The sequence below is a fragment of the Ischnura elegans genome, chromosome 12, assembly GCF_921293095.1.
Source record: "Ischnura elegans chromosome 12, ioIscEleg1.1, whole genome shotgun sequence".
Taxonomy (NCBI): domain Eukaryota; kingdom Metazoa; phylum Arthropoda; class Insecta; order Odonata; family Coenagrionidae; genus Ischnura; species Ischnura elegans.
In genome coordinates this window covers 92169533-92193096 of record NC_060257.1, presented here as the reverse complement: position 1 = coordinate 92193096, position 23564 = coordinate 92169533, and the positions used below count along the sequence as shown (strand labels likewise).

Sequence of the window (23564 nt, the reverse complement as noted above, 5' to 3'; positions counted from 1 at the left end):
GATAGCTGCTGTCATCTATGGGTCGTCGGGTGAGTAGTGATGGGCAAAGTCGATCATTTTAGTGATTCAATCATTTTGATTCGAGTCACATAAGTGATTCAATCAATTGATTCAATCACTATGATCGAAAAGACTCAAATCAAGATTCAATCACTATGATCGAAAAGACTCAAAGGAGTCATGATTGAAAAGACTCAAAAGGAATCATGATCGAAAAGACTCAAAAGGAATCAAGATCGAAAAGACTCAATCAATGGATGTAATAAATCACTTTGAATAATCGAATAAATACTGCCTCATCTGCGAAGAGCATTGGTAACGCTGATTGCTATCCATATTATCATTTCATATACTATTTTAATTGTGAATTCCTAGATGAGTAAATTAGATTGCAAAAATGAAGGAAGCAGTGTCATGAAAATATTTGGGAAGGCGAAACTGCCACAGTTTCTTAACACTAATAAAATAATTTCTAACTATAGTTGATCAAAATATAACACAAAATACACCACACACTATGCATGAATCTGATCTGCAGGATAATTTTATGAACGGCACAATAAAATATAACCAGCTTTAACTTCTACTTCCTAACGTTCTCCTACAGGAGTCATCTTAATATTTTCCTTTTACGTGTATTGGTGTTATTAATACTGATAACTGCTGGAAAACATTTAAGAAAAAGATTACACAAGTATTCAGTTCTTCATAACATAGTATTTAATTTTATCACAACTATTTCTGCCCTGACGAAAAGAGATTAAGCATCGGTCGTTCCAAATTTTGAATCAAACCGGAAACCGAGATGATTGATATGAAACCGGAAGTCGGAGTGATTGATGATTGATGATCGACTTGTTTAACGAAATGAATCATGAGTCATTTGATTCACCTAGTGATTCAATCTTTTTGATCGAATCGTTCATGATCGACCCATCACTACGGGTGAGTCATGGGTCGCTAAGGTGCGCTGAGGGGGCAGGGAGTTCAAGGACAAGCAAATTTCTCAAATTCGTCTGTTCCGAACGTCCACACTCATTAAGCTTTCCTGTTCTGTCCGAAGCTAGTGATAAGAATGAGGTTTATAGTTTCTGAAATTGTCGGAGGGCTTATGAAGAAAGTCATTCGGTCGTCCAATTGTTTAAGATCAGCTGATATTGTCCATTGCGGGGGCGGAAGGACTTTTCTTTCGTATTCCTGGATCGTCATAGTTACTCTTATCATTGAATGATTTTTGCGGAATTCATCCCACGTTCAGGCATCGAAAAGTTTTAGTTTTGAATTTTAAAATGATTCTGAATCCTTGCATGGAAAATATACCCATGAAGTAATTCGGTGAAAGGTTATTGCATTAGTATATTACTCATTTCCTAGCACTCTTTCCTTCGATAATTTTCTTTCTGGTCGGATGGTTTACTATTTTATAAAAAATTTCTCTCTTATATATGAAAGTTATTCGATGAGTAGATATGGCAGCGTTAAGATTCAAGGGTTATGTTATTTAAGGGTCTTATTCCCCCCTTCCTACCAAACCTTAAGTAACCTGAAACCATTATTCCATTAGAAATTGGTCCAGTGAAAAGAGCCCCACGTTACTAGCTCCATTAATTCCCCTATGAAAAAATTGTATAAACCTGTTTAAAAATTTTATACAATTGCCATGGCAATGTATAAGATTGTATAAAATTTTGAAACCGGTTTATACAATTTTTTCAGAGGGGTTGTTACGATAGCCCGAGAGAAAAATCTGTGGCGACCACTAATAAAAACTTGAACCTAAATTAAATGCAGTGGATCCAAGATCTAGGGCAGTGGCGCCGACTCCATGGGGCCTGAGCCCCCTCAAAGATTCGTTTGGGGAGGCAGAGCCCCCTCAATAATTCAAGAAAATAATTATGTTATATTATGCTTTGTGAAATCACAAAAATATATTGGTGATTTTTATCTCCCATGTTTGACGATAGCTACCCTTTAAAATAAATTTAACAATGTGTTAAAACAAATAATTATAAGGTTAAGCAGGTTAACTGAATCAGGTGGTGTGAATCCTCATAGTGTTTCGGTGCTACGACACACTTTGAATTTAACCTCTTCTCGGGGCAAGACCTCGGATATGGGCCCCCCAATATTTTTTATAAGTCGGCACCCCTGATCTAGGGAGTACAAAAAAGGAATGACTATGTTATTCAGTGTATGAAATATACCTCCAATGCTGCAAATATTACACATTTTCGTCTCATACCATTAACAATAGAGCAAGAGATGCAACTTCTAGAGAATTAAGTTTGATTAAGTATTAAAAGCACACTCCCCAAGTAATTCCAAGTATCAAAATACCCTGTCAGTCCTTTCTGAAAACCAGAGTAACATTTACTGGGTTGACTGCCTACTTGCATGTCACTGTAAGCTATTATGTAATGGATTCGACAGAGAGTGTAATGACAAGATAAAATATAACACTGTCACTGACCTGTGTCCAACAAGGTGATCAGTAGATCACGGTAAATACAAAAGAGGTTAAGGGGTGGTCATGTGACCCCTTCACCCTAAAATTCATGCTTAGATAAACTTTAGAATGAAAGGAAATTAAAATACTTTTGAACCAGGGTACATTTAGTTTAACTATCAACTATAGATTAAAAAAACACATCTTCCCTTTGCATCTTCAGATGACGTTTTCATAGTACCTATATTTCATACCTATGAATGAAAATGAGGTGACATTGGGCAGGCAGCTAGACTACCAACTGTGCATCCATCTCACTTCAGGCTCCATGCCTTTTCAAGGGATGCTATTTGTGAAGGGCAGTAGGACATTAAGGCCATTCGTTCATTACTGGAAATGCATACCAATATGTACTCATATGGATGACAAATTACAAAAAACCATATGTAATAAAAAAAATTTATTTTTCAAACAATGTACAACATAAAAATGTCTTTTCTTGAGTGCAAGCTGTAATATTTCCCAATGACATTGCTGCCAAAAGGCACATGATAACTGAAATGAATATCTTCACTGATGAGATATGAGCTGCACATCAACTGTCCAAACAACATGCACACTTGAAAATCCGTCACTCACACATGCACTCACGCAAATACACAAGTGGGGATCACCAGCTCCCCATTCAGTTAGTACATGTCACACCAACTGCGCAAATCTTGTTTCAGAGATGGAATATATGTCCACAGCAAAATGCTCCACAGAATGCTTCCACTTGCCATTAAATTCACATTTCGATTGATTCTTTTACGAGGGTAATTCATCACAATTCTTACCATCACATACCACTGGTAACACTAACACACTCTCAAGCATACCAATGATACATAGGACACGCACGTCACTTGACTCCATAGTGAAAAATCCTTCTGTTTCAACCAATGCAAATCACCATATATTGTATCGCAATACAATTCACAAGTACACATGCACACATTGCATGATCTTGAACATTTGGATTGGTTGGCAGTAACACATGACAAGATCCAGAACGGTGATTCACGTAATGAACGTTATCGCTGTGAGTGACAAATCACAAACATCTGCCCAAGAATATCACTGCGGCCTTCGCGCTGCTGACGGCAGAAGTAACTGCATTGCAGTCATTGCGTCAGGGAAAAGACTGTGATAATTTATGAGAGGTACATAAGCAGCAGTTATGACTCGTCCTGCAAAATAAACACGATAAAGTTTGTCACAAAATATAGTCATAGACATATTGCCCCAAGTACCCAAGTAGTAGTGTTCCAAGCACCATCATCACATATGTATTAGCTTCAACACCCGCACCATAATAGATACTGATTTGACAAATCCTCAACATTTCAATAAGCTTCAGCATTTTATTTATTTCCTGTGCATGAGAATAATTAGGTAGCTTTTAAGTACTAAAAGATGACTGAAAGAGGATTGAAATATAAGTAGCATTGAAAATATTAGTATGCATTTAATAATACAAGTTTAAATTAAAATGGACAAAGGCACAGACATTAGATAAAATAGCTAAATGGGTTTTTCAGGAATAATAGAAAATAAGAAGTATATAAGCATCAGTGAATAGCTCTGCTAAGAGTTCTTGGATTCTAAATGTGCAGAAGGGCAGGGAAAGGAGGGGAAAATGACTGCAACGTCTGGTTGGAAGGTTGTTTGGAGGAGAGGGCAAAATTTCCCTTCTGCTCAAGGCCTCAAAAGAAAAGGTAACAAAAAAAAAAGGTAATTTTAGTGCATACATCTCAAGGTAAGGAAAAAATATACAGCAATGAATTATCCGTGTGGTGCACTTTGCATACGTGTTTTGTTAGTTCTAAGCATGAATCGTGGTAGAAGAGGCATTGGAATGAAAATGCCTTGGGAATAATATGTAATGAAGAAACGAAATCTGGAAATGAAATTGTTATGGCCATGAAAAAGCTCAACTCAATTTCAATATGCACCTTATTTGCGGCAGTTAGCTGTTTTAGCTTTGCAGAAGAATGATAGACGATGTCCAGTCCACATTAAGTTTTCGTAAATCAAAAATTATATTTACTGCACATTTTTTCAATTAGCAGGCATTTATGGAGTCAAATGCCAAGTGTTAGTGGCTGGCAGTGGGTGCATACTCAATGGAGCCTTTCACCCACACCCTTTCCTTCTCCCACTATGTCAAAATAGCCTCAATCGGGTCTAACATGTGCTCAGGAGCAGGTGCCATGAACTTTTAGCTGAGCTTAAATTTGAGTGAAGAGTACAATCAGTCTTTCAAATTAATTATTGGACGGAATGTATTATTAATGATTACTGAAGGTTCAGCAATACATATAGGCAATAAATAATTCAACACTCTACTGGCAAATACCATATTTATCTGAAAATAGAATCCCCTTTTTCACAAAAATGTCTCTGGTAAAAGTAAAGGGGGGACTATATTTCTACGCATTTTAAAAATTTTTTCCCAAAAGTGAAGCCTCAAAATTTGTGAGAGTGACTATATTTGGAGAAATACGGTAATATGTACGAGCTTTTCTGGGGCTCACCCTTGGGGCAGAAAATTTAAGGCTACTTACAATTTTCTTCTCCGGTGTCAAGCCCAACAAAAATTTCATTCAGCACTTCTAATACAAACAAAGTAAACGTAATGGCTAACCTGCAAACCATCGTCCATGAAGAGAATTGACAGCAGCCACTGCAGTGGCTATACTTGGGCATTTAACATAGACATTCCCTTGAAGAGATGCACGGTCAACATACACATGGAAAACACCTCCATGCTTATTACATTCCTCTATTACATCATCCCGGATTTCAATATCCCAATTTGGATTCGTCTCCCTGTAAAACAAATTGAAAGTGCATAGGTTGATCAAAGCTTAATTTACAATGAAATATTTGAATAGAATGATGCCATGTGACCGGAACTTGTGAGACAATATGATGCATTATTTTTGGTAGTTCTCATTACAACCCAACAAAAATCATTTTTAAAACTCTCTAAAATAAAGCAAAATACCAAAACACTTGATTAAGAACCAAAATTGCATCCGACAGAAAAGTGGAACTGACAAATCCTTAATTTAAAGGTACGAGGCAAAGAGCACAAAAAGGGCAGTGCAGAGAGCCAAGCCAGTGGCTTATTTTATGAAATGTAATTATGGCTAAGGACCACAAAATACACAACCTAAAAGAAACCTCAACCTGCACTATTAGACTTTGAATTGCTTGGTTTAATTAATTATAAGGGTGAAGATCTCTTGGGTTTAAGTTCTACAAATCTCCTTCCAACAAATCAACCAGCCCACCCATAGTCATCAGGAATTAGGGAATCAAAGTACCATTCCAGAAATGCAAGCACAGTCCACAGGAGTGAATCCTGAGACTTCTTTCACGATTGTGTTCACCGGGAAAGCACCAGACATTACATCACTTCCTCTATGGGCAGGAGATTCATCGCAGGAAACAAAAACTCAAGGAGTTGGTAACAAGAAGGCTGGGATCTTGGCTGCATTAGTCTCAAGTTTTTTTACTGGGTATGAAACTCAAATTCCCAGACCTTTCCTTGATAAAAATTTCTGATGCTTTTACCCCCTCCTTTCAATTAATATATGAAATTTCTGAAGAGTAAGAGCCAAATACTAAATTTTTAAGAAATATATTTTAACTCTTTGAAAACGCATTCCTTTTCAAAGAACACAAATTAATAGCAAATTGTTAACTAATTATTTGGAATGGCACTGAATAGCTGTCGAGGTCAACTTTTCTGGGAGAGAAACAGGCTTAGCTAAGATCCAAACAAATACCGTACGAGCGCGTGTAAGAGGCGCACCTTTTTTCCCAGATATTGCAGCTGAAAATGGGGGTGCGCCTCTTACACAAACTTAGTATCTTCCCCCCCTCCCCTTCACCGGTCGCAAGTCCAAGGGGAACTGAGTGGCCTTGGTTTTCCGCGTGAGTCAGTCATCTGAAACCCTGGGTCAAACTCAAGCGGCAGGCAGGGGAGTTTCTCCCTTAGTGACGTATTTTTAAAATGCTCCTGTTTGAATTTCTTGCAAGCATTGTGCCGTCACGTCGGTACCCCAGAGGTGAACATTGAAAAGATCGCGCGGGGTGATTCGCTCCAGGGCGCGCGCTAAATTTATTGCCACGAGTGGGCATCCCACGGCATTTATACTGCATATGTATAGTAATATTGGTGTCAAAACCTGCGGTTGAAAAAATTCGAACGAGTGTGCTCATTGTTGGACTTAGTGGTGGATAGAAGAAATCGGAAATGCTTATAAGTGAAGAGCGCTGAAGGAGAGGTCGAGGGGAAGGAGCGCGCTCCCTCCCCTCCGTATTTAAAGCTACGAGCGAAGGAGCAAGGGAAGAACATGTCCGATCTTGCATGTGACGTCGTTGCCTTTAAAGCGAAGGGGCGAAGGCGCAGCAATGTGATTTACGCAGTTTGCGTTGCCTGAGTTTCCAGTCCGCCTCGTCTTGATTGAATGCACTTATGCTACGCTTGTTTCTTCCGAAATTGTGCTGTTTGGACTATGTTGAATAATAGTAGTCTTATTTTAGCTATAAATCTTTGTGTCAATCAATTAGAGCTCAAAAAACTTAAATGCTGTAAGATATACGTCGCGTTAGGTCTAATTCTTTTTAGAACCTCGTGCGTGTCATACAATTGCTGAAAGATATCGAGATATCTTCGAGCTCAGAAGGTGACTCACGTAGCATTTGACCTCCAGAAACTCGGGGAATTGAACCTGGTAGACCGAAAAAGGTCAGTTGGTGAAATGGGGTAGGGATGAAACACATTTCCATTGTTCCCCTGTAACTTGATATTTTCCTGTGGAGTCTCGGAAAGGAAAAAAACGGCAGAGGCATTAGCTGATGGAGAGCCGAGTGTAGTTCCGTTAGGCCCCTTGCACACACACCGATTTTGGACGGCCGGTAAAATATTGGCCGATATTTTACCGGCGAAGCGATGCTTGCACACACGCCGGATTTTTACCGGTCAAACGATACGTTGCTAAGTTTTTGAGCCGGCGTCGGCGATCCACAGCGACAATAGCCGGCAGCTAACCGGCATTTTGCCGGTGCCGGCGTGTGGTCGGTACATGTGCAAGCTCCAATGCTCTCCCATTGTTCACCATTGGAATGTGGACGGCCGATATTTTACCGGCCGTCCAAAATCGGTGCGTGTGCAAGGGGCCTTTAATCTACGACGTGGTTATTATCCTACGGCGCTAAGATTTATTTTTTTCGAAGCTAAGGCATTCGTAATACGATCCCTGCGCGAGCTGGGACCTTTTTTTATTTTGAAGAAGAGGAAAGCGTCAGAAGGGGGGAGGCGAATGCTGAATGGAGGGGGATAACGGATCAGGGTTCCCACTCTACCTGAATAATGAAATTCACGGCTTTTTCCAGGTTTTCACGGTTTTTTTCAGTTTTCACGGTCTCAATTTCGCTAAATACACGGTCCGTAAATAAGCCAACAATAAGAAAATCACTGGCCGTATATCAACAGAAAATTAACGTACGCGACAAACGCCGTGATTTTAACGCCGCAATGAAAAGTGATATATCTGTTATGACGTGATCTATCGTTTGCAAAATTCAGGGCCGACTTAAGGACCAGCCCAACCGCGCTCTTGCCTGGACGCCGAATACCCTTCGGACCTTCTTCCGTTCGGACACCTGAGGTCCTTTTTTAATTCCTCGGCGAAAGATTGTTTTTTGCGCACGTTGTTATTACTGCACAGTAACCGAATTTCCCCCACCCCAATCTTTCTTATTTAACGGAAAATATTTTATGAAAATTGTTTATAGAACATAATAAATCGAAAAACAATTGCATACACCGTATTAGCACGAATCTAAGACGAACACGATTCAAAGACTACCCTCATTTTTTGGAACTCCACTAGGAGCAAAATTTTTTTTCTTATTAACGATACGATTATAAAATGAATGCGGAAAAACGATCAATGCTTTATTTTTTGCTAGGTTGCCTATGTCCCAGGAAACGCAGGATTTTGGCGAGTAATTAAGATATTCATTAAAGGTTTCAAACAATATTTTAGATAATAACAGGAATAGTAGTACTTTATCAAGACACATAGGTCATATTGTTGACTCGACCCATATCTCTTTCAAAATTCCGAAGGAAAACGCCACCTCACTAAAAAAATGTTTGCTCTCCACTCGGCATTTACACTGCTATTATGGATTTCAGTCTGATATAAAAATTCTTATCCATCAAACACCATTACTAGTACACGTATTCACGTGAGCATGTGCATGTTGTGCCTAAAACAACCGCATTCGCCGGCGCAGTGACTGGTTGTGAGATGGATCACGAAGGCCAAAATTAGTCAATTACTTGAATTGCTCCTGTCTAATGAATATATTTTTAATATAATTGAGGTAGTGTGTAAAGCGTGAACAATGTTGCGTTAATCGTCAGCGGCACGCCCACCTGGATCTTCGCCTTCATATCTCTACTTGTTTTCTCCAGGTAGCACACTCTACCCCCACCCCTACCGTCATGTGCTAGCGGACAACCCAAGGCGCTCTGCAATATTCACGCGCATCTAGCCCGGATTCTTTTCTTCATGTTCAATTATTTTCAGTCCATCTCTTAAAGTTCTCAATAGTTTCTTCGGAGGGGCCATGGTCCGAAGACGAATAAAATTAAACTAGTGAAAATGAAACCTGACTTTATTATACCCACATGAAATACACTCGGTGGTTTGAAGTCCAGCCACCCTGGAAAGTAGGGAACCACTCGTACGAGGTGAAGTTCGGAACTGATAATATCGCGTACGGGGGTATGCAGAGCATACTGCAAAGGGCGAAGCGTGACCATATGACATATGACCATGAAATTTTTTACCCTAAAGATACCCATTCTTTTCTAACTATCGTAGCGCCAGATGAGCAGATGAATTCGGATTGTTAGTAGGGAGAAACAAAAATCCTGAGAAGATATCCCTTCGTCAGTAACTCGGACAAGTGAGACTAATAGTATAGCTCGTAAATTGATGGCTGATAACAACCTGATATCATGTTTTCGGAACCAAATGCCGAATTAACTGCCGAGAAGCTCAGCTACGAGGATATCGTGTTTCGCCATAAATCACCATCATATTTTTCCATCTATTTCCTTGCTTAAAATATGTCGTGTTTGGTCTCGTTTTTTTAAATTACGTGCAAATTACTAACATCTCAATCTAATAAAAGCATAATAGCAATTGCTGAATATCATTGTTAGATACTTTTTGGGCTAATAGGTGACTCATGCAGCAGTTGACCTCCAGGAACTGGGAACTTTGAAGGAGTTAGGCTGAAAAAGGTCAGTGGGTGAGAAGAGGGAGGAGCGCGAAACACATTTCTATTGTTCTCGTGTAACCCAATTTTTTTTTCGAAGCTAAGGTCTTTGTAATACGATCCCTGCGCGAGCTGGGACCTTTTTTTTATTTTGAAGAAGAGGAAAGCATCAGAAGGAGGGGGGCGAATGCTGAATGGAGGGGGATAACGGACCTTGGGAAATGGTTCAAACGCAGGGAGTGTAGTGTCCACAGCGCATAGCAGGTTGTCAAGGCTAGCGGTCTTCCAATCACAGGATTGAGGGTGTTGAATAAACGTTTGGTTAGAAGGTTAAGATTGATTATTACCATACGTGCCAACATAATTTGGTCTACGAAAGGAGTTCAAAATCTGAATTTGAGAGAGAGAGAGAGAGTCACTGAAGCATGTGAACGTGGCGGGCGACGGCAGGTGAGGACGAGGGGAGGGGGAGGGGAGGGGGACGGCCTAAGCCGTCAGTTGCGCCGCGTTGTGCGAGCCGCATCGCTTAGTGCCACTCTTGGCGCCAGGCTGCGCGGGCCGCAAAGCCTAAACGGTGAAAGATACGCAAAAACCGACGAAATTTTAGCCCAGAGGGCCATAACATACCCTAATTACCCTTAATATGACATTGTTTTGGAAATCGTATGATAAATTAAGGGTGTTGGTATTTAGGCGCCCCTCGCTAACTAATTATTTAAACTTTTTCGAAAATCTTTTTTTGCCTATCCTTGTATACCCGAGGGTCATCGAAATCCGAGTGACGATTTTGGAATTTCCAAAAAAATGTTTTTTTGGGACAGCCTAATGAGGTATCCTTGTGCCCCCCCAGAACAAAATCCTGGATACTGCTTTGCTTGTGCTCTCCCTCTCCCCAGAAAGAAATCCTGGATCCACCTCTGGTTAAAATTTAGGTAAATTGTAATCAATCACACAAAAATTTTGAAAGTTGATCAAGCTCTAACTTGAATGGAGCGGAACCCAGGGTAAAGCAGGCGATCTCGCGGACACGGCAGAAGTGCACCCAGCGATTGATTGGCACGCACACTTTACCTGCTGCCTAAAATAGCAATAGTTTTTCACTTAAACACAAAATTAAATAAGCTAAATTACTGTTCAGGTATTTTTGACGTTGATTTTTCGTTGTATAGCTATATATATTAGGTGACAAACTCTGGTATCCATAATTTTTTCTGACGAAAATTATGCAACCCGATTGACGTCGAGAATTTTGCATTCGATTGTAAGAGGAACCCTCTTTTCTGTAGGAGTTAGGAGGAAAAAAAACCTTGTCTTAGATAGGTGCAAATAGGTAAATTATAATTCACTTGGTTTGAAATATATAAAGACATAATAAATACTTGCTGAAACGTTATTTTCACTTTCACTTTATTTTAACACTCGTCAAATATTTCCACACAAACTTTCTGGTTGCGACGTAAAACTGGCAAGTCCCAGGTCGACGCATGCGAAAATCGTGTAATGCTGTGTTGCCATAAGCGGAAATCTTCTCTCGTTTTCAGGCCGCAACGCACGAGAATTAGTAACGTCGCGCCGAAAGCTCGCTGTCGCCCGGTTCAAACTCCGGGAGCGTAGTGTCCACAGCACATAGCAGGTTGTCAAGGTTAGCGGTCTTCCAATCACAGGATTGAGGGTGTTGAATAAACGTTCAAATTTTTCGACACAAATGCCATCTAGATTTAGTTTCGAAAGTGGTCGCTGCAGCCAGTGGGAAGCCTAATTGGATGGAAGGGGGACTAACCAGTGACCGAGGGAGGGGAAACCAAGCCAGTCGAGGAAAGTAAACAAGTGAGAAGTGGTGTCATATTTCAGGAGGGGGGGGAGAGAAAAGGCCTGCCCTGTGGAAAGATATTTTTTTTTTCTTCAGGCAACATTCGTTCCCACGCTTTTCTGACCCATGCGACGATGCTCGCCACAATGAATAGAAGTGCGCTGGCTACAAACGAAGTTGAAAATTTCTGGGAAGGTATTATTATCAAGATTGAGAAATTTTTAAGGTTTAAGGACGAAATTCACGGCTTTTTCCAGGTTTTTTCACGGTAGACGAAATTCACGGCTAATTCACGGTTTTAAGGTTTTCACGGTTGAGTGGGAACCCTGGCAGAGGCATTGGCTGATGGAGAGCCGAGTGTAGTTCTGTTACGCCCCTTGCATACACACCGATTTTGGACGGCCGGTATAATATTGGCCGATATTTTACCGGTGAAGCGATGCTTGCACACACGCCGGATTTTTACCGGTCAAACGATACGTTGCTATGTTTTTGAGCCGGCGCCGGCGATCCACAGTGACAATAGCCGGCAGCTAACTGGCATTTTGCCAGTGTCGGCGTGTGGTCGGTACGTGTGCAAGCTCCAATGCTCTCCCACTGTTCACTATTGGAATGTGGACAGCTGATATTTTACCGGCCGTCCAAAATCGGTGTGTGTGCAAGGGGCCTTAAATCTACGACGTGGTTATTATCCTACGACACTGAGATTGCCCCGATTGTTGTTCAATCTCTTGGGAAAGCTCATGCTATTTGCCTGTCGTGTTTTGTCTTAAAATTTTCCACGGCTGCAATTCTATTGCAATACTCCTGCGAGAGCTTTTAAACAAAATTGTTCGTGAGTAGGACAAGCAACGTAGAGCGATGGCGTATGCAAAGAGAGGATCGGAACTCTTTCTACTCCCTCTTATGCCGCCGCAGTTATAAAAATTTCCTCTTTCAAATAGTACTGAAAGAGGACATTTCGATAACTGTCGAAATTCCAGGCATACGTCTGCAACACCGCACGATAGGATAAAAAAAAAATGTCGCAAAACTTTTTTCTTTATAGCTTCGATCCTCAAAATAGGGGTGCGCCTCTTACACACGCTTATACGGTATTGCCGTTAAAGTATAAACAACACGATGTAATGAATTTTCATTCCAACCATAATTTCCCTAAAAGAACAAGTAAAATGGCTGTCAAATTATGTAAACACAAGTTTACTGCATCTTTCCGTGTCAAATAATAATAATAATAATTTTATTGGTCCCAGGACTTTACATTGTAAAATATAGGACGTCATACACAAAAATAAATACATACACAATCAAAGTAAGAATCAGACACTTCTGTGGTAGGCAGATTCCTCTAGAAACTGAGTTGTGCTATAATAGCCTTTGTTGACTAGAAAGAGTTTAAGATTAGATTTGAAAATTGCCCTTGTAGAAGCTTTTTTTATGGTTGACGGCAGAGCATTATAAACCTTGATAGCCATGTGAAAAGGGCTCTTATTGTACATTGCCGTGGCGTGGCAGTACATATGTACATCTCCACTATGGCGAGTGGAGTGTCCGTGCACTTGAGCATTGGTAGTGAGATCTTTTATATTATCTTTGACATGCATACACAAGTGGTATATATACATAGATGGTAACGTTAGGAGTTTTAATTCCCTGAAATAGGGTTTGCAAGATTTCCACGGGGGTATCTTTGCTATATACCTTATACTTTTTCTTTGTGTTGCGAAAACTCTACGAAATCCAGGCGACGATCCCCAGAAAATAATTCCATAGGACAAATGGGATTCAAAATAACCATAATATACCATTTTTAGAACATTTAAATCAACAATATCTACCAGATTTCTCAGAACATATCCACTTTTAGCCAGGGTTGAGCATAGGGTATTGGTATCGGTCTCCCAATTTAGGGAATCATCAATAGCTAGACCTAGAAACTTGGTGCTATTTACCCTCTCTATGGGCTGACCATTTAAGAATACCTCTAACTGAGGCACTTCCCTCTTTTTTTTAAATTGAATGTAATTCGTTTTCTTAACATTTACAGAAAGTTTATTCAGGTTGAACCACTTTTCTAGGAGTAGTAGTGAACTCTCCAGCTTCGTTTGCAGCAGCTTAGGATCCCTGTGGCTCATTGCTAGAGATGTATCATCAGCATATAACACTATATCATTGTTTTTAATAAACCTCGGCAAATCATTGATGTATAGTAAGAATAAGAGGGGCCCCAAAATACTGCCCTGTGGTACCCCTACATTTATTATTTCTATGGGAGATAAGTAGTTTGTAACAATGTTGTTGATGCCTGTACCCTCAACCTCTACCATCTGTTGCCTATCCTCTAGATATGATTGCAACCATTTATGAACGATTCCCCTGATCCCATAGTGCTCACATTTAATGAGAAGGATTTTGTGATCTACTGTGTCAAATGCACGAGAAAGGTCATTGAATATACCCACCGAGAATTCATTCCTGTCCCATGAGGTCATGATTTTTTTCAGAAAGCATGCAATCGCATCATTGGTGCTTCTCCCCTTTTGGAATCCAAACTGTTGCATGTTTAATAATTTGGATTGGACGACAAAGTTCATAATCCTGTCTCTCATCATTAGCTCAAAAATTTTAGATATATTAGTCAGCAAGGATACTGGCCGGTAATTTCCTATGTTGTCCACATCACCTTTTTTGTGGATCAGTTTTATTTTAGCTATTTTTAAATAGTTTGGAAACTCACCCTTATTAAAGGACTCATTTATTATGAAAGCTAAGGGCTTAATTATAGCTTTAGAGCATTTTTTTAGGATGAAGGAAGGAATATCATAATCCTGTCATAAAGAAAGCGCTCCTTAGGCTGACAGCATGGTAGGAATTTTGACTCATATGTTGTGACATAAACTTACTCTGGCATCCCTGACTATTCCAAATTCCCTCACCCTTCCCTGAATTCTCTGACCTGTGACAACCCTGGCCTTTCTCCTCAGATGCTAAAATACAACAACCATTCCTACTTTTGCCAAGATCAATTCTGAAATCTGCTGCAGTGGAACTGAAAACAGGAGTAGAAACCAAGAGGAAGAATGCACATAAAGCAGCAATTTAGAACAAAATGACCGAGATTCCTGGATCTCTGATGACGGTGGATGAGTCACTTGTCAAAACGTTGGAAGAAGACAAGGAATGCTTAACCCACTGTACAACCTGAAAGAGATTCACCCACATTGTTTGCCAGGAAAGCAAGACCGCTAAGAGAAAAGTGGAGGGGTACTCTTTCTCCCTCAATGCCCATAAGTAAAGAGGGTTCTATAAATTAGGAACTGGAAGTCAAACTCTTTTCCACCCAATTTCACAAAGGCAAGTACTTCCTTGCCTGATCGGCATCATTAGTTCATCCAACAGTAAAACAAATTATATCACTTACGTTGTTGGATCAAACATATTGGCCAACATGAAGCATTGAGTAGCTATAGGAGGAGTGGCAGCTTGTGAAGGTAGACCACCAACAGGGTTCAAATTCAGTGCATTGGCCGCAGCTGGAGGTATCTGCATACCAGTACCTGAAAAAACAATGAAAACTCCATTAGGCTAATTTTCATTGTGTCCACCAAAATGCAGAAAAGAAGACTCCTTCAAGACAAAAATTTTAAAATCCATTAAAGGATACCAGAAATTGCTGATGCAGTACAACCTCCATGCAAGGAACCCCCATACAGAGAAATTTTAAGGAAATCCCCTTATTTCAAAGTGATTGGCCCTGTCCCAGACCTTTCCAATGGACAATGCACGTAAAAACAAACGAAACTCTCCAGATATGAAAACTCCCAGCAATGAAGCCTGAACTTGGGCCCAAAACATAGAAAGTGACCCTCTAAAATGAATTATTGATAAAAAATAGTATTTTGCATTATAAGGAAAATTTTTCCATCAACATTTGTGTTATAGGCAGGAAGTAGATCCGTAGTGGAGGTTACCGCATGTTAACCGTTGCACTCAAGAGCTTCTTAGGGTTCACATCCGAGGCCTACAGAGTGGAGGGTGTGGAGGAAACTTAACGATCTGGCTTGGTGAAGGCCATAGTCAACTCTGATGGTTCCCACCATAAGAAACATTCAAGGAATGGCAAAGCTCTGCTCCCTGCAGCTCCTACTATTGCTTCGCTCAACGTATCTCTGGGTATTGCTTATTTTCTGTATTGCGTGTATAGAGCTTCACAAGATATTTCATTAACCTTTTCGCGCCGGGCTCCTTCACGCAAAGTTGCTTTTGGCTGTACGAAGGCTTTGAGCATTTCTTTTTCGCCCTGTACGGAGTTGTTTCTCGGCAACGAATCGTCCAGGTAGTCGCTCCCTCCACTTAATGACCTTTTCTAGCGGGGTGCCGGACCCTTTCCCCGGCAACTGGGCAAATATAATCCTCGACCCTTTTCCCGCAGGCAGCCCATCTTTTGCGGTCAGTTTATTGTTACTAGTTCGATTGTAATTTTTTTTAATTGTTACTATTACATTAAATGTCAGTTCATCAATGCATACCTTTCATTTTGCAATGCCTATAGAACTTTTAAACGAAGTCCTACGGTTATTTTTAGGGTTTTCAGCAAAAGGGCATTAGACCACAGACCAAAAAATACTTTAAAGGGAATGAAATCTCTCAATGTTCCTAGCATACTTCTAGGTATTTACGATTTATGATATTAACATATTTTATATCCATGATGCCCAAATCCACACTCCGCGTCATTCGCGTCTGCTCTCCACGAGTTCTCTGAAAACATGGGAATGAAACATTTCCAAGTTTTTAAGAAGAATATTTTCCCGAAAAATTCTCATAAAACTACTTGAATCAAACAAATTTGTTGTCTGAAATTGCAAAATTATATTTATAAAGCAATTTCACTTAGGTAAATATATATTAATATTACGCACGAAATAAGAAAAAAAAAAAAAAAAAAACCTGTTTCTAGAGTCACTATCCTTGTCTTCATTAACACTTCTCGTGAGTATTTCCAGGATCGATTGATCTGTAATTAGCCTGGATATTTTCCCAGTGCAAGGAAATTCCCGTCCAGCAAGTTTGCCTAATGCTCCACTCATCCAAGTAACTCTGAACACGTCGAGAACGTATGCAAAACTAACGAAAGCTCGAAGGAACCATCGAAAGGCACTTCAAGAAAAAAATCCTGGCTGTATAATTCCAAGAAAAAATGTAATTCCACCAAAACATCATTTGAAAGACAATCCTTGCAGAAGTAGGAAAGGGAATGCGTACAGAACATTTACGGTTAAATTTGAATACACGCCAAGAAAATTTTGAAAAGAAAATGAGCTATTCCGAGAAGAATGAGGTTATCATCTTCCACAGACATATTTCAGTAGGAGGATACTTGCACCAATATACTCTTAGGTGTGCTAGTTGGAGGGTAATAAGTTTTTCCAAGAAAATGTTAATGCGCTTATGTGTCCCGAAGTAAGTCCGTGAGGTGTACAGGGCAGACCACCTAAATGTAACCTGACCAGAGAACCAAGGCATGAGAGTAATTACCTGGGTAGGGCAGTGCTCTTTCCTGCAATGGTATGGAATGCTTCTCACAACATGTGTCTACGTAAAACATTCCCTATTGGTACATTAAATTTATAAATTTTTAGGATATGCATTAATCAGTATTTATAGCGAAATTCGTTTATAATACCCTTGTATTCAAAGGTTGGTAAGAGGTTATTTATAAGTAGTCGCTGTTATTTTGGCTCACGACAAAGAACTGAGAGAATCATATTTTATTACATTACGAGGGCTTTTTTTCATAGAAGTTAAATCGGATATTCTATCGAATTTCACCGCAAATGTACACTTAGAATGTAGCTAACAGAGTAACGTATATTTTTAGATTTAAATCATTACAATATCGCTCCCATAAACTTGCTAGTAAGTTATAAAAATGACAATTAAACATCTAACCTTAGCGTCTCCAAAAATTGTTCTAGGTGATGATCAACTCAGCAGAGAACATACAGAATGTAATTCCTCGCATTGATTTTCAATAAATGCAACATGAACGTTTTTAGTTATTTTAACTTAGAAACAAATAAGTGACCATGAGCACCTTCCTTGAGTGGGACACTAAGAGCCGGAATGGGACAAGGTAATCCCCACACGGACAATAGGAAAGGGTCGGACCTCTCGCGCCGAGGGACCCTAATGGCGGTTGGGACCCACTAGGTATTCTTGACCGCGAAACCGTGAAAACACGGCCTTTGCCCTTTTGCTTCGAAATATTCAAGCCGTGAAAATCCGGCCTTCCTTCTTTAGCATCAGAAAATTCAGGCCGTGAAATCACGCCCTGCGTAGGGAAGAGGTTAACAAATAGTTGGTGAAAACACAAGGACTGTTGCGGGATGCCTATGGTAATGTTTGATAAATAAAAGTTAAATTCTGATCATTCATCATCATATGATTACAAGCAGGAGATGACCCCAAAACTGACAGACATGGCCATGGTTCTTCAATGCTCATCATCTATCTCTTTTGATTATCTGTTTGAGATTCCCTCTCCATCAATATGGACAATCAAAGATCTAGCCTGGGTATCCTCTGTCTAGCAATTATAGAATTCCCTCACATTTTACAGAAGACCAAAATTCGCAGAGTATTTCTGGTTTTCTAGGTTGGTGCCTTATGTCATTTGATCAAATCTATTGCATTATCAGAGTACTTTAAAAGATAAAATAGTAACCACATACCTTCAGCCAATTTGAACATGAGTTGCAATCGCCCAGTAGCACCTAGGTCAATTCCAGTGCGATCTAACTCGTCGCTGTCCAAAATTGATGGGCCAGATGCTGAATCTGATCGTTCTGTTACGTGGCCTACCTTCATAGGCCGGCCAGCCAACTCAAACCCATTCAACTGCTCCAACGCCTTTTTGGCATCTTCTGCATCATGGAACTGAAAAACAGGAAGATATGAATCAGAAGTCAAAACATAGAAACCTTATCCAGTAAACTCTTGATTATACGAAGCAGGATATTACAAAATTTTTGGTATCACAACGTGAAATTGAGGTCCCAGCGAAAAGCCTTCGGCAAATACATGGTGCTATTCGTAATACGAAGTTTTGAAAATACGAAATGTTTTGAAATTATGAACATCGGGCTTGAACCCCAGGAGCAAATGGGATTTGTTTATACGAACAACAGCTAAAAATCTGTTAATAGAACTAGTTCTTCCGCTGAAAGCAGCAAAAAAAATCAATCCCTCTAACTGTGGTGCAACAAAGTGTGAAATAGTAAATGATAGTACAACTTTTGAGGGAAAGAGTTAGCCTAAAACATACACTGAGAATTTAGGGGGTGTAGGAGTTCAGTAAAAATATTGCAGATGATACAATTTCCCTATTTAGTTGCCGACTCGTAAACATCACGTTGACAATACTTCGTAGTTAAATATGTGTGGAAGGTCACGTGGGGTATTCCTTACACTCCTATTTAAACCCTACGTAATTGAATCATAACAAGAAAGTGTTGCAAGTCCATAAAATTGTACCAATTTCAATGTTCTTGCAGGTAAATAGGCGACCTAGTGACAACACATGGAAATAAGAAGAAGGAAAAGAATTAAGTCACTCAATGATAGAGAACATATCTTTCATTATAAAGTTTCTCATTTTACATACATCTATACATTTCAGGGAGGGGGAAAGGTCGGGGAAAATACTGCGGTTGTCAATGACGAGATGTGGGGAGAGGTGGTAAGGGTATCACTGATGATATCATAGTTTATATTGAGGGCGAAACGGCTCTATCACCAATTTTAATGGGGATTTGATGATTCTGTGCGTTAAGTTTTCGTGCAAGCACCTTGCTATCTATCCACGAGGGAGGCAGCGTCTGTCTTTCATCCAGGAAGCGCTGAATTGTATGGAATGGGTTTTAACCAGGGTTGATTGATTTAAATCACATGATTTTTATTTTAAAAAATCAGGCGATTTAAATCATAATGTGATCTATATGTTTGATTTTTAAAGAGTCAAGGAAGCTGTAAGTGTATAATTTCTTAATTAATACAATGAATCGACAGTTATCAGCACAACGGTGGCTCTTAAATAGAAATTATACTGCAGGAATGCTTTTGGCTTTGGTTAGAATACTAGTGTATCCGTTGAAAAAAAATTGTTTTCTGATTTAACTTCTAAGCGTTGGCACCATACAAAGTTGCAATTACAGAATTTTTCTAAACTTCATATGCTTTAGAACCGCATAATATAGCACATTTGATACTTCCAATGGCAATTTTATATTATGCTGGTGTAATTTTTAATTTGATACCATTGGCATTTCCATAGTTCTCTCCTCTGATTGACTAAATGTTGTATTAAGTTTAGTGTATGTTGCCTCTTATTGTTTCTGCAAACGATCATTCTCCAATATGCTGCCCAAATAGTTAGTTTTGCAAATAACTGAATTTTTGATGAATGGAGAATCATAAAAATCTCATTCAAATCAATAAAATCCAATTTAAATTTAAAAAAATCCGATTTAAATAAAAAAAATCAACAAAAATGAATTTTTTGAAAAAAATCATGATTTTTATCAACCCTGGCTTTAACTAAATAAATGAGAGTGTGTGCGAAGGGCTTCAGTCAGTGCCTAGCAAGTCTAAGCAACAAACAGAAGAGAAGCAGCGGCCGCGACTATAGTCGTGACAGCAGTGAGGACGAAGCTGCAAGTGAGGATATAATTCCACCACATAAAAAAGAAGTTTATGCAGCCCTCAAAATATTAAGAAATTTTGATCTGGACTCCCAATTTATTCCTCATTTAGGCAAGTTGGATGCCATGGCGGAAGTGGCTATGGAGAAGAGAAAAAGCAAAAAATATCACATTTTTTCGGCTAATATCTTTTCATGTATATGGAAGTTTTCTAGAATAAACAAGTTAAATATCTTAAATATTGGGCTCTATTTACTATCAGATATTTTTTGGGCTACTCGTGATGAATAGGCACTTCCAATTCTAACCATGAACTTTCTTCAAGCACTCCTCCCCGTTCCCCCTTTCAGAGACATCTTTCTTGCCAAAACCTTTGTTTACTCTCTCCTACTGCATCTCCATCCTCACACCCATCTTACACATCCCAAACCCCCTTCCCCTACCATTTCCCCCCCCCTCCCTACAGTGACGTAGCTTGAGGACGTTTTAAAAAAAACACGCCCCCCACACACCAAGGCAAGGCTGAAGGTCCTTTACCCACCCCTCTTCCACACACGCTCTGGACCTCTCTTTAACCCCCACTCGCTCGACCAGGCAATACTCATCCCACCCTTACATTCCCACCCCTTTTGAATGTTTCACGGCTGTAGAGAAGGACATGGCTCATCACTCCCGGCAACAGGGCCAAGTTTCCACGCAGGAGAATTAGTCTGTGCTGGTGCCCATGAGACTTGGCAGATGAGCTGGTATGGCTGGGCTACCTGCACAACTGAACCCGTCACTGACCTTCATCATGCAGCCAAAACATGTCGCTACATTATAAAGCCCAAGTTGCATATTGGGGAAAACTTAAGGAAACACCAACTTTCTTAAAGTAATTACTTTATCTACAGGGCATTAAAAATTATCAATCTGCTTAATATTTGAGAAAGATTAAGCCAAAACATGACATCAATCTGAAATTATGAGCTTACTGTTTGGTTTAAATATGATAAACAAACTTAAATGATGCCAGAAATGAGTTGTGTTTTGGCTCATTATTTTTTAAATGTCGTGCAGATTTACAATTTTGCAATATTAGTTTACTTTCATGAACTCATGAAAATTATAACTCAACTCATTGGCCTTCATTAGTTTTCTGGTTTCATTCTTCACTGAATTTAAAATGATGCTATGAAACGCTGACATAGAAAACAGATTTTTTTTGGTTTTACCACTAGACATAGGCACGCCATTAACAGAAATACACGATCACTGATATCTTGTAAGTTGCTTGAACAAACTTGAGTTTGCTTCAAAACTTGGATTATCATAGTTTCAAATTTTGCAAACCCTTACCACTTTGTAGGGGGAGAGAGAAATCATCGAGATGAACGAAAAGGTGTTAATTGCATTAAAATGTTGAATGTAGTGGTTTTTCTCAAGGTTAGATCAAACTTTTACAAGAGAGAGAGTCAAAACATACACTTCCAAGGAACCAAGTTAATTTTGCACAGTTGTTGCATTATAACTGTCTGCACAAATTTGCAACCTCTACTGATGGGATAGGTTGATATCTGAGAGTATCCAGCTGAGTCCAGCAGAAATTAAGGGTGATAATCGTCATGGATCAAATATCCATTGAAAACCACATTGTGAGGATTTCTAGGTATAGTACAAAAATATTGATAAAGATCTAAATGGTGCAAAATATGAGCTAGAATTTAAGTTTCTGTACATATATTGCATGGCCTCCATTGAAGAAACTTGGGTAGGCTAGATTTCAAGACAGTGATAACTGAAATTGATGTTGATGCTTTGAAACTAATGTAAGCTGAATCCTTTTCACCACTTCGCACAAAGACCTAGGCAAAATTATCCTCAGGCATTGCCAGCCTATAATTTCAAAACACAGCATTTAAAAAAGTAATGCGAATAATTATTTCTCACAAATTAATGTACATAGTTTATTACTTACTGTGATGAAACCGTATCCTTTTGACCTGCCAGTTTCTGGATCCATTATCAGTTGTATGTTATCAATCTTTCCAAATGGTTCAAATATTCCACGAAGCATGTCTTCTGTAATATTGAAATGGAGAGAACCAACGTAGAGTCGCATTGGTCCCCCTCCTCCGACACCAACCCCTGTCCCACCCAACGCTCCACCCAGGCCTCCGAGCACCGACGCACTCAGACTGCCAGCAACACCAAGACCGCCGGCACCCACACCCTTTGTGGCAGCCGCTGCAGCAGCTGAAGCTGATGATCCACCGACGGTGCTCGTGCCAGCTCGGTTCTTCTCTGCCTGTGTGTGCTGAACTATTATGGGAATCCCAAGAAGTTTCTGACCACTAAGACCCATTGCCTGTGAAGTGTACAAAGTTGAAAAACATCAGGCAAACATTCTTCATTTAAAATCGACAGCTCAAGGCTCTATATGAAGAGTATTGTTTTAAAAAATTATTTTTCACTTTCATTTACTTTTAAATACATTAGCATTTAAAACATTTATAACATCATCAGATGTGGCAGAATTGGAATTGCTGTGAGTTAATGCCACAAATTCGTGAACATGTTGTGTATTGAAAGCAAATATAAGAGTGGAAAAGTAAAAAAATCCTCATTGAAACTGACACTAGACCAAGTCTCCATTTCTGCCTAATAATATCCTTCTCATTAAAGTCTTGTAACATACACTCAGTATGGAACGTAATTTAATTGGCTAAAACTTAAAGATCTTACTTGAAAGGATATTTATAAATCTCAGCCAATCTTTTATGCATAACTTATGATAAAGAAAGCAAAATTAGAGGTCTAGGAATGAGTTTGGGCAAATGATATAATGCAAGTAGAGATGGGTCATTTCCAGTACCTGGTTCTCGGTACTGCTAGTTCTTGCCTGTGGAACTGGTATCGAGAACCAGTCGCATAAAGTCGGTACTTAGGAACGGCTTTGAACAGTGGTGAGGATTTGAATTTGGTGCCCATAGTCGAAATGGCCTGCAGTGTATTCAAGGCCAAAAAGTGAGAAAAAAAGATTAGAAAAAGTATGTATTACTTTCCAATCGCACGGCATCCACGTTTTTTTCTTTCAAGAGTTGCTCCCTAACACGCACATTTAAGGTTTCATCAGTTTGTCACTCTCACCAACATTGTAACATTTCTGTAGCCGATTTCAAACGAGCTGACTTTTTGCCTGACGCCGCACAGTGGTTCAAAATCGGAAAAAGCTGGTCGAAAGTCATTTTTTCAACTTTTTTGGAGGAATTTTTGA

General features: G+C 39.5%; 1 protein-coding gene across 7 annotated transcripts in view; it reads right to left on the bottom strand.

Annotated features, from left to right (window-relative positions):
* Window positions 1–2891: 2891 nt before the first annotated feature.
* The window catches only part of LOC124169689 (RNA-binding protein 39), a 35363-nt gene continuing 14690 nt past the window's right edge, over window positions 2892–23564 (bottom strand). For all 7 annotated transcript variants that reach the window (XM_046548367.1, XM_046548369.1, XM_046548371.1 and 4 more), the window contains 5 exons: window positions 22266–22655; window positions 18341–18545; window positions 15028–15163; window positions 5133–5317; window positions 2892–3675 (listed from right to left, as the gene is read on the bottom strand). In XM_046548367.1, the coding sequence (XP_046404323.1) occupies window positions 3563–3675; window positions 5133–5317; window positions 15028–15163; window positions 18341–18545; window positions 22266–22655 (1029 nt within the window). In that variant the 3' untranslated portion in view covers window positions 2892–3562. The remainder of the gene's footprint in view (window positions 3676–5132; window positions 5318–15027; window positions 15164–18340; window positions 18546–22265; window positions 22656–23564) is intronic.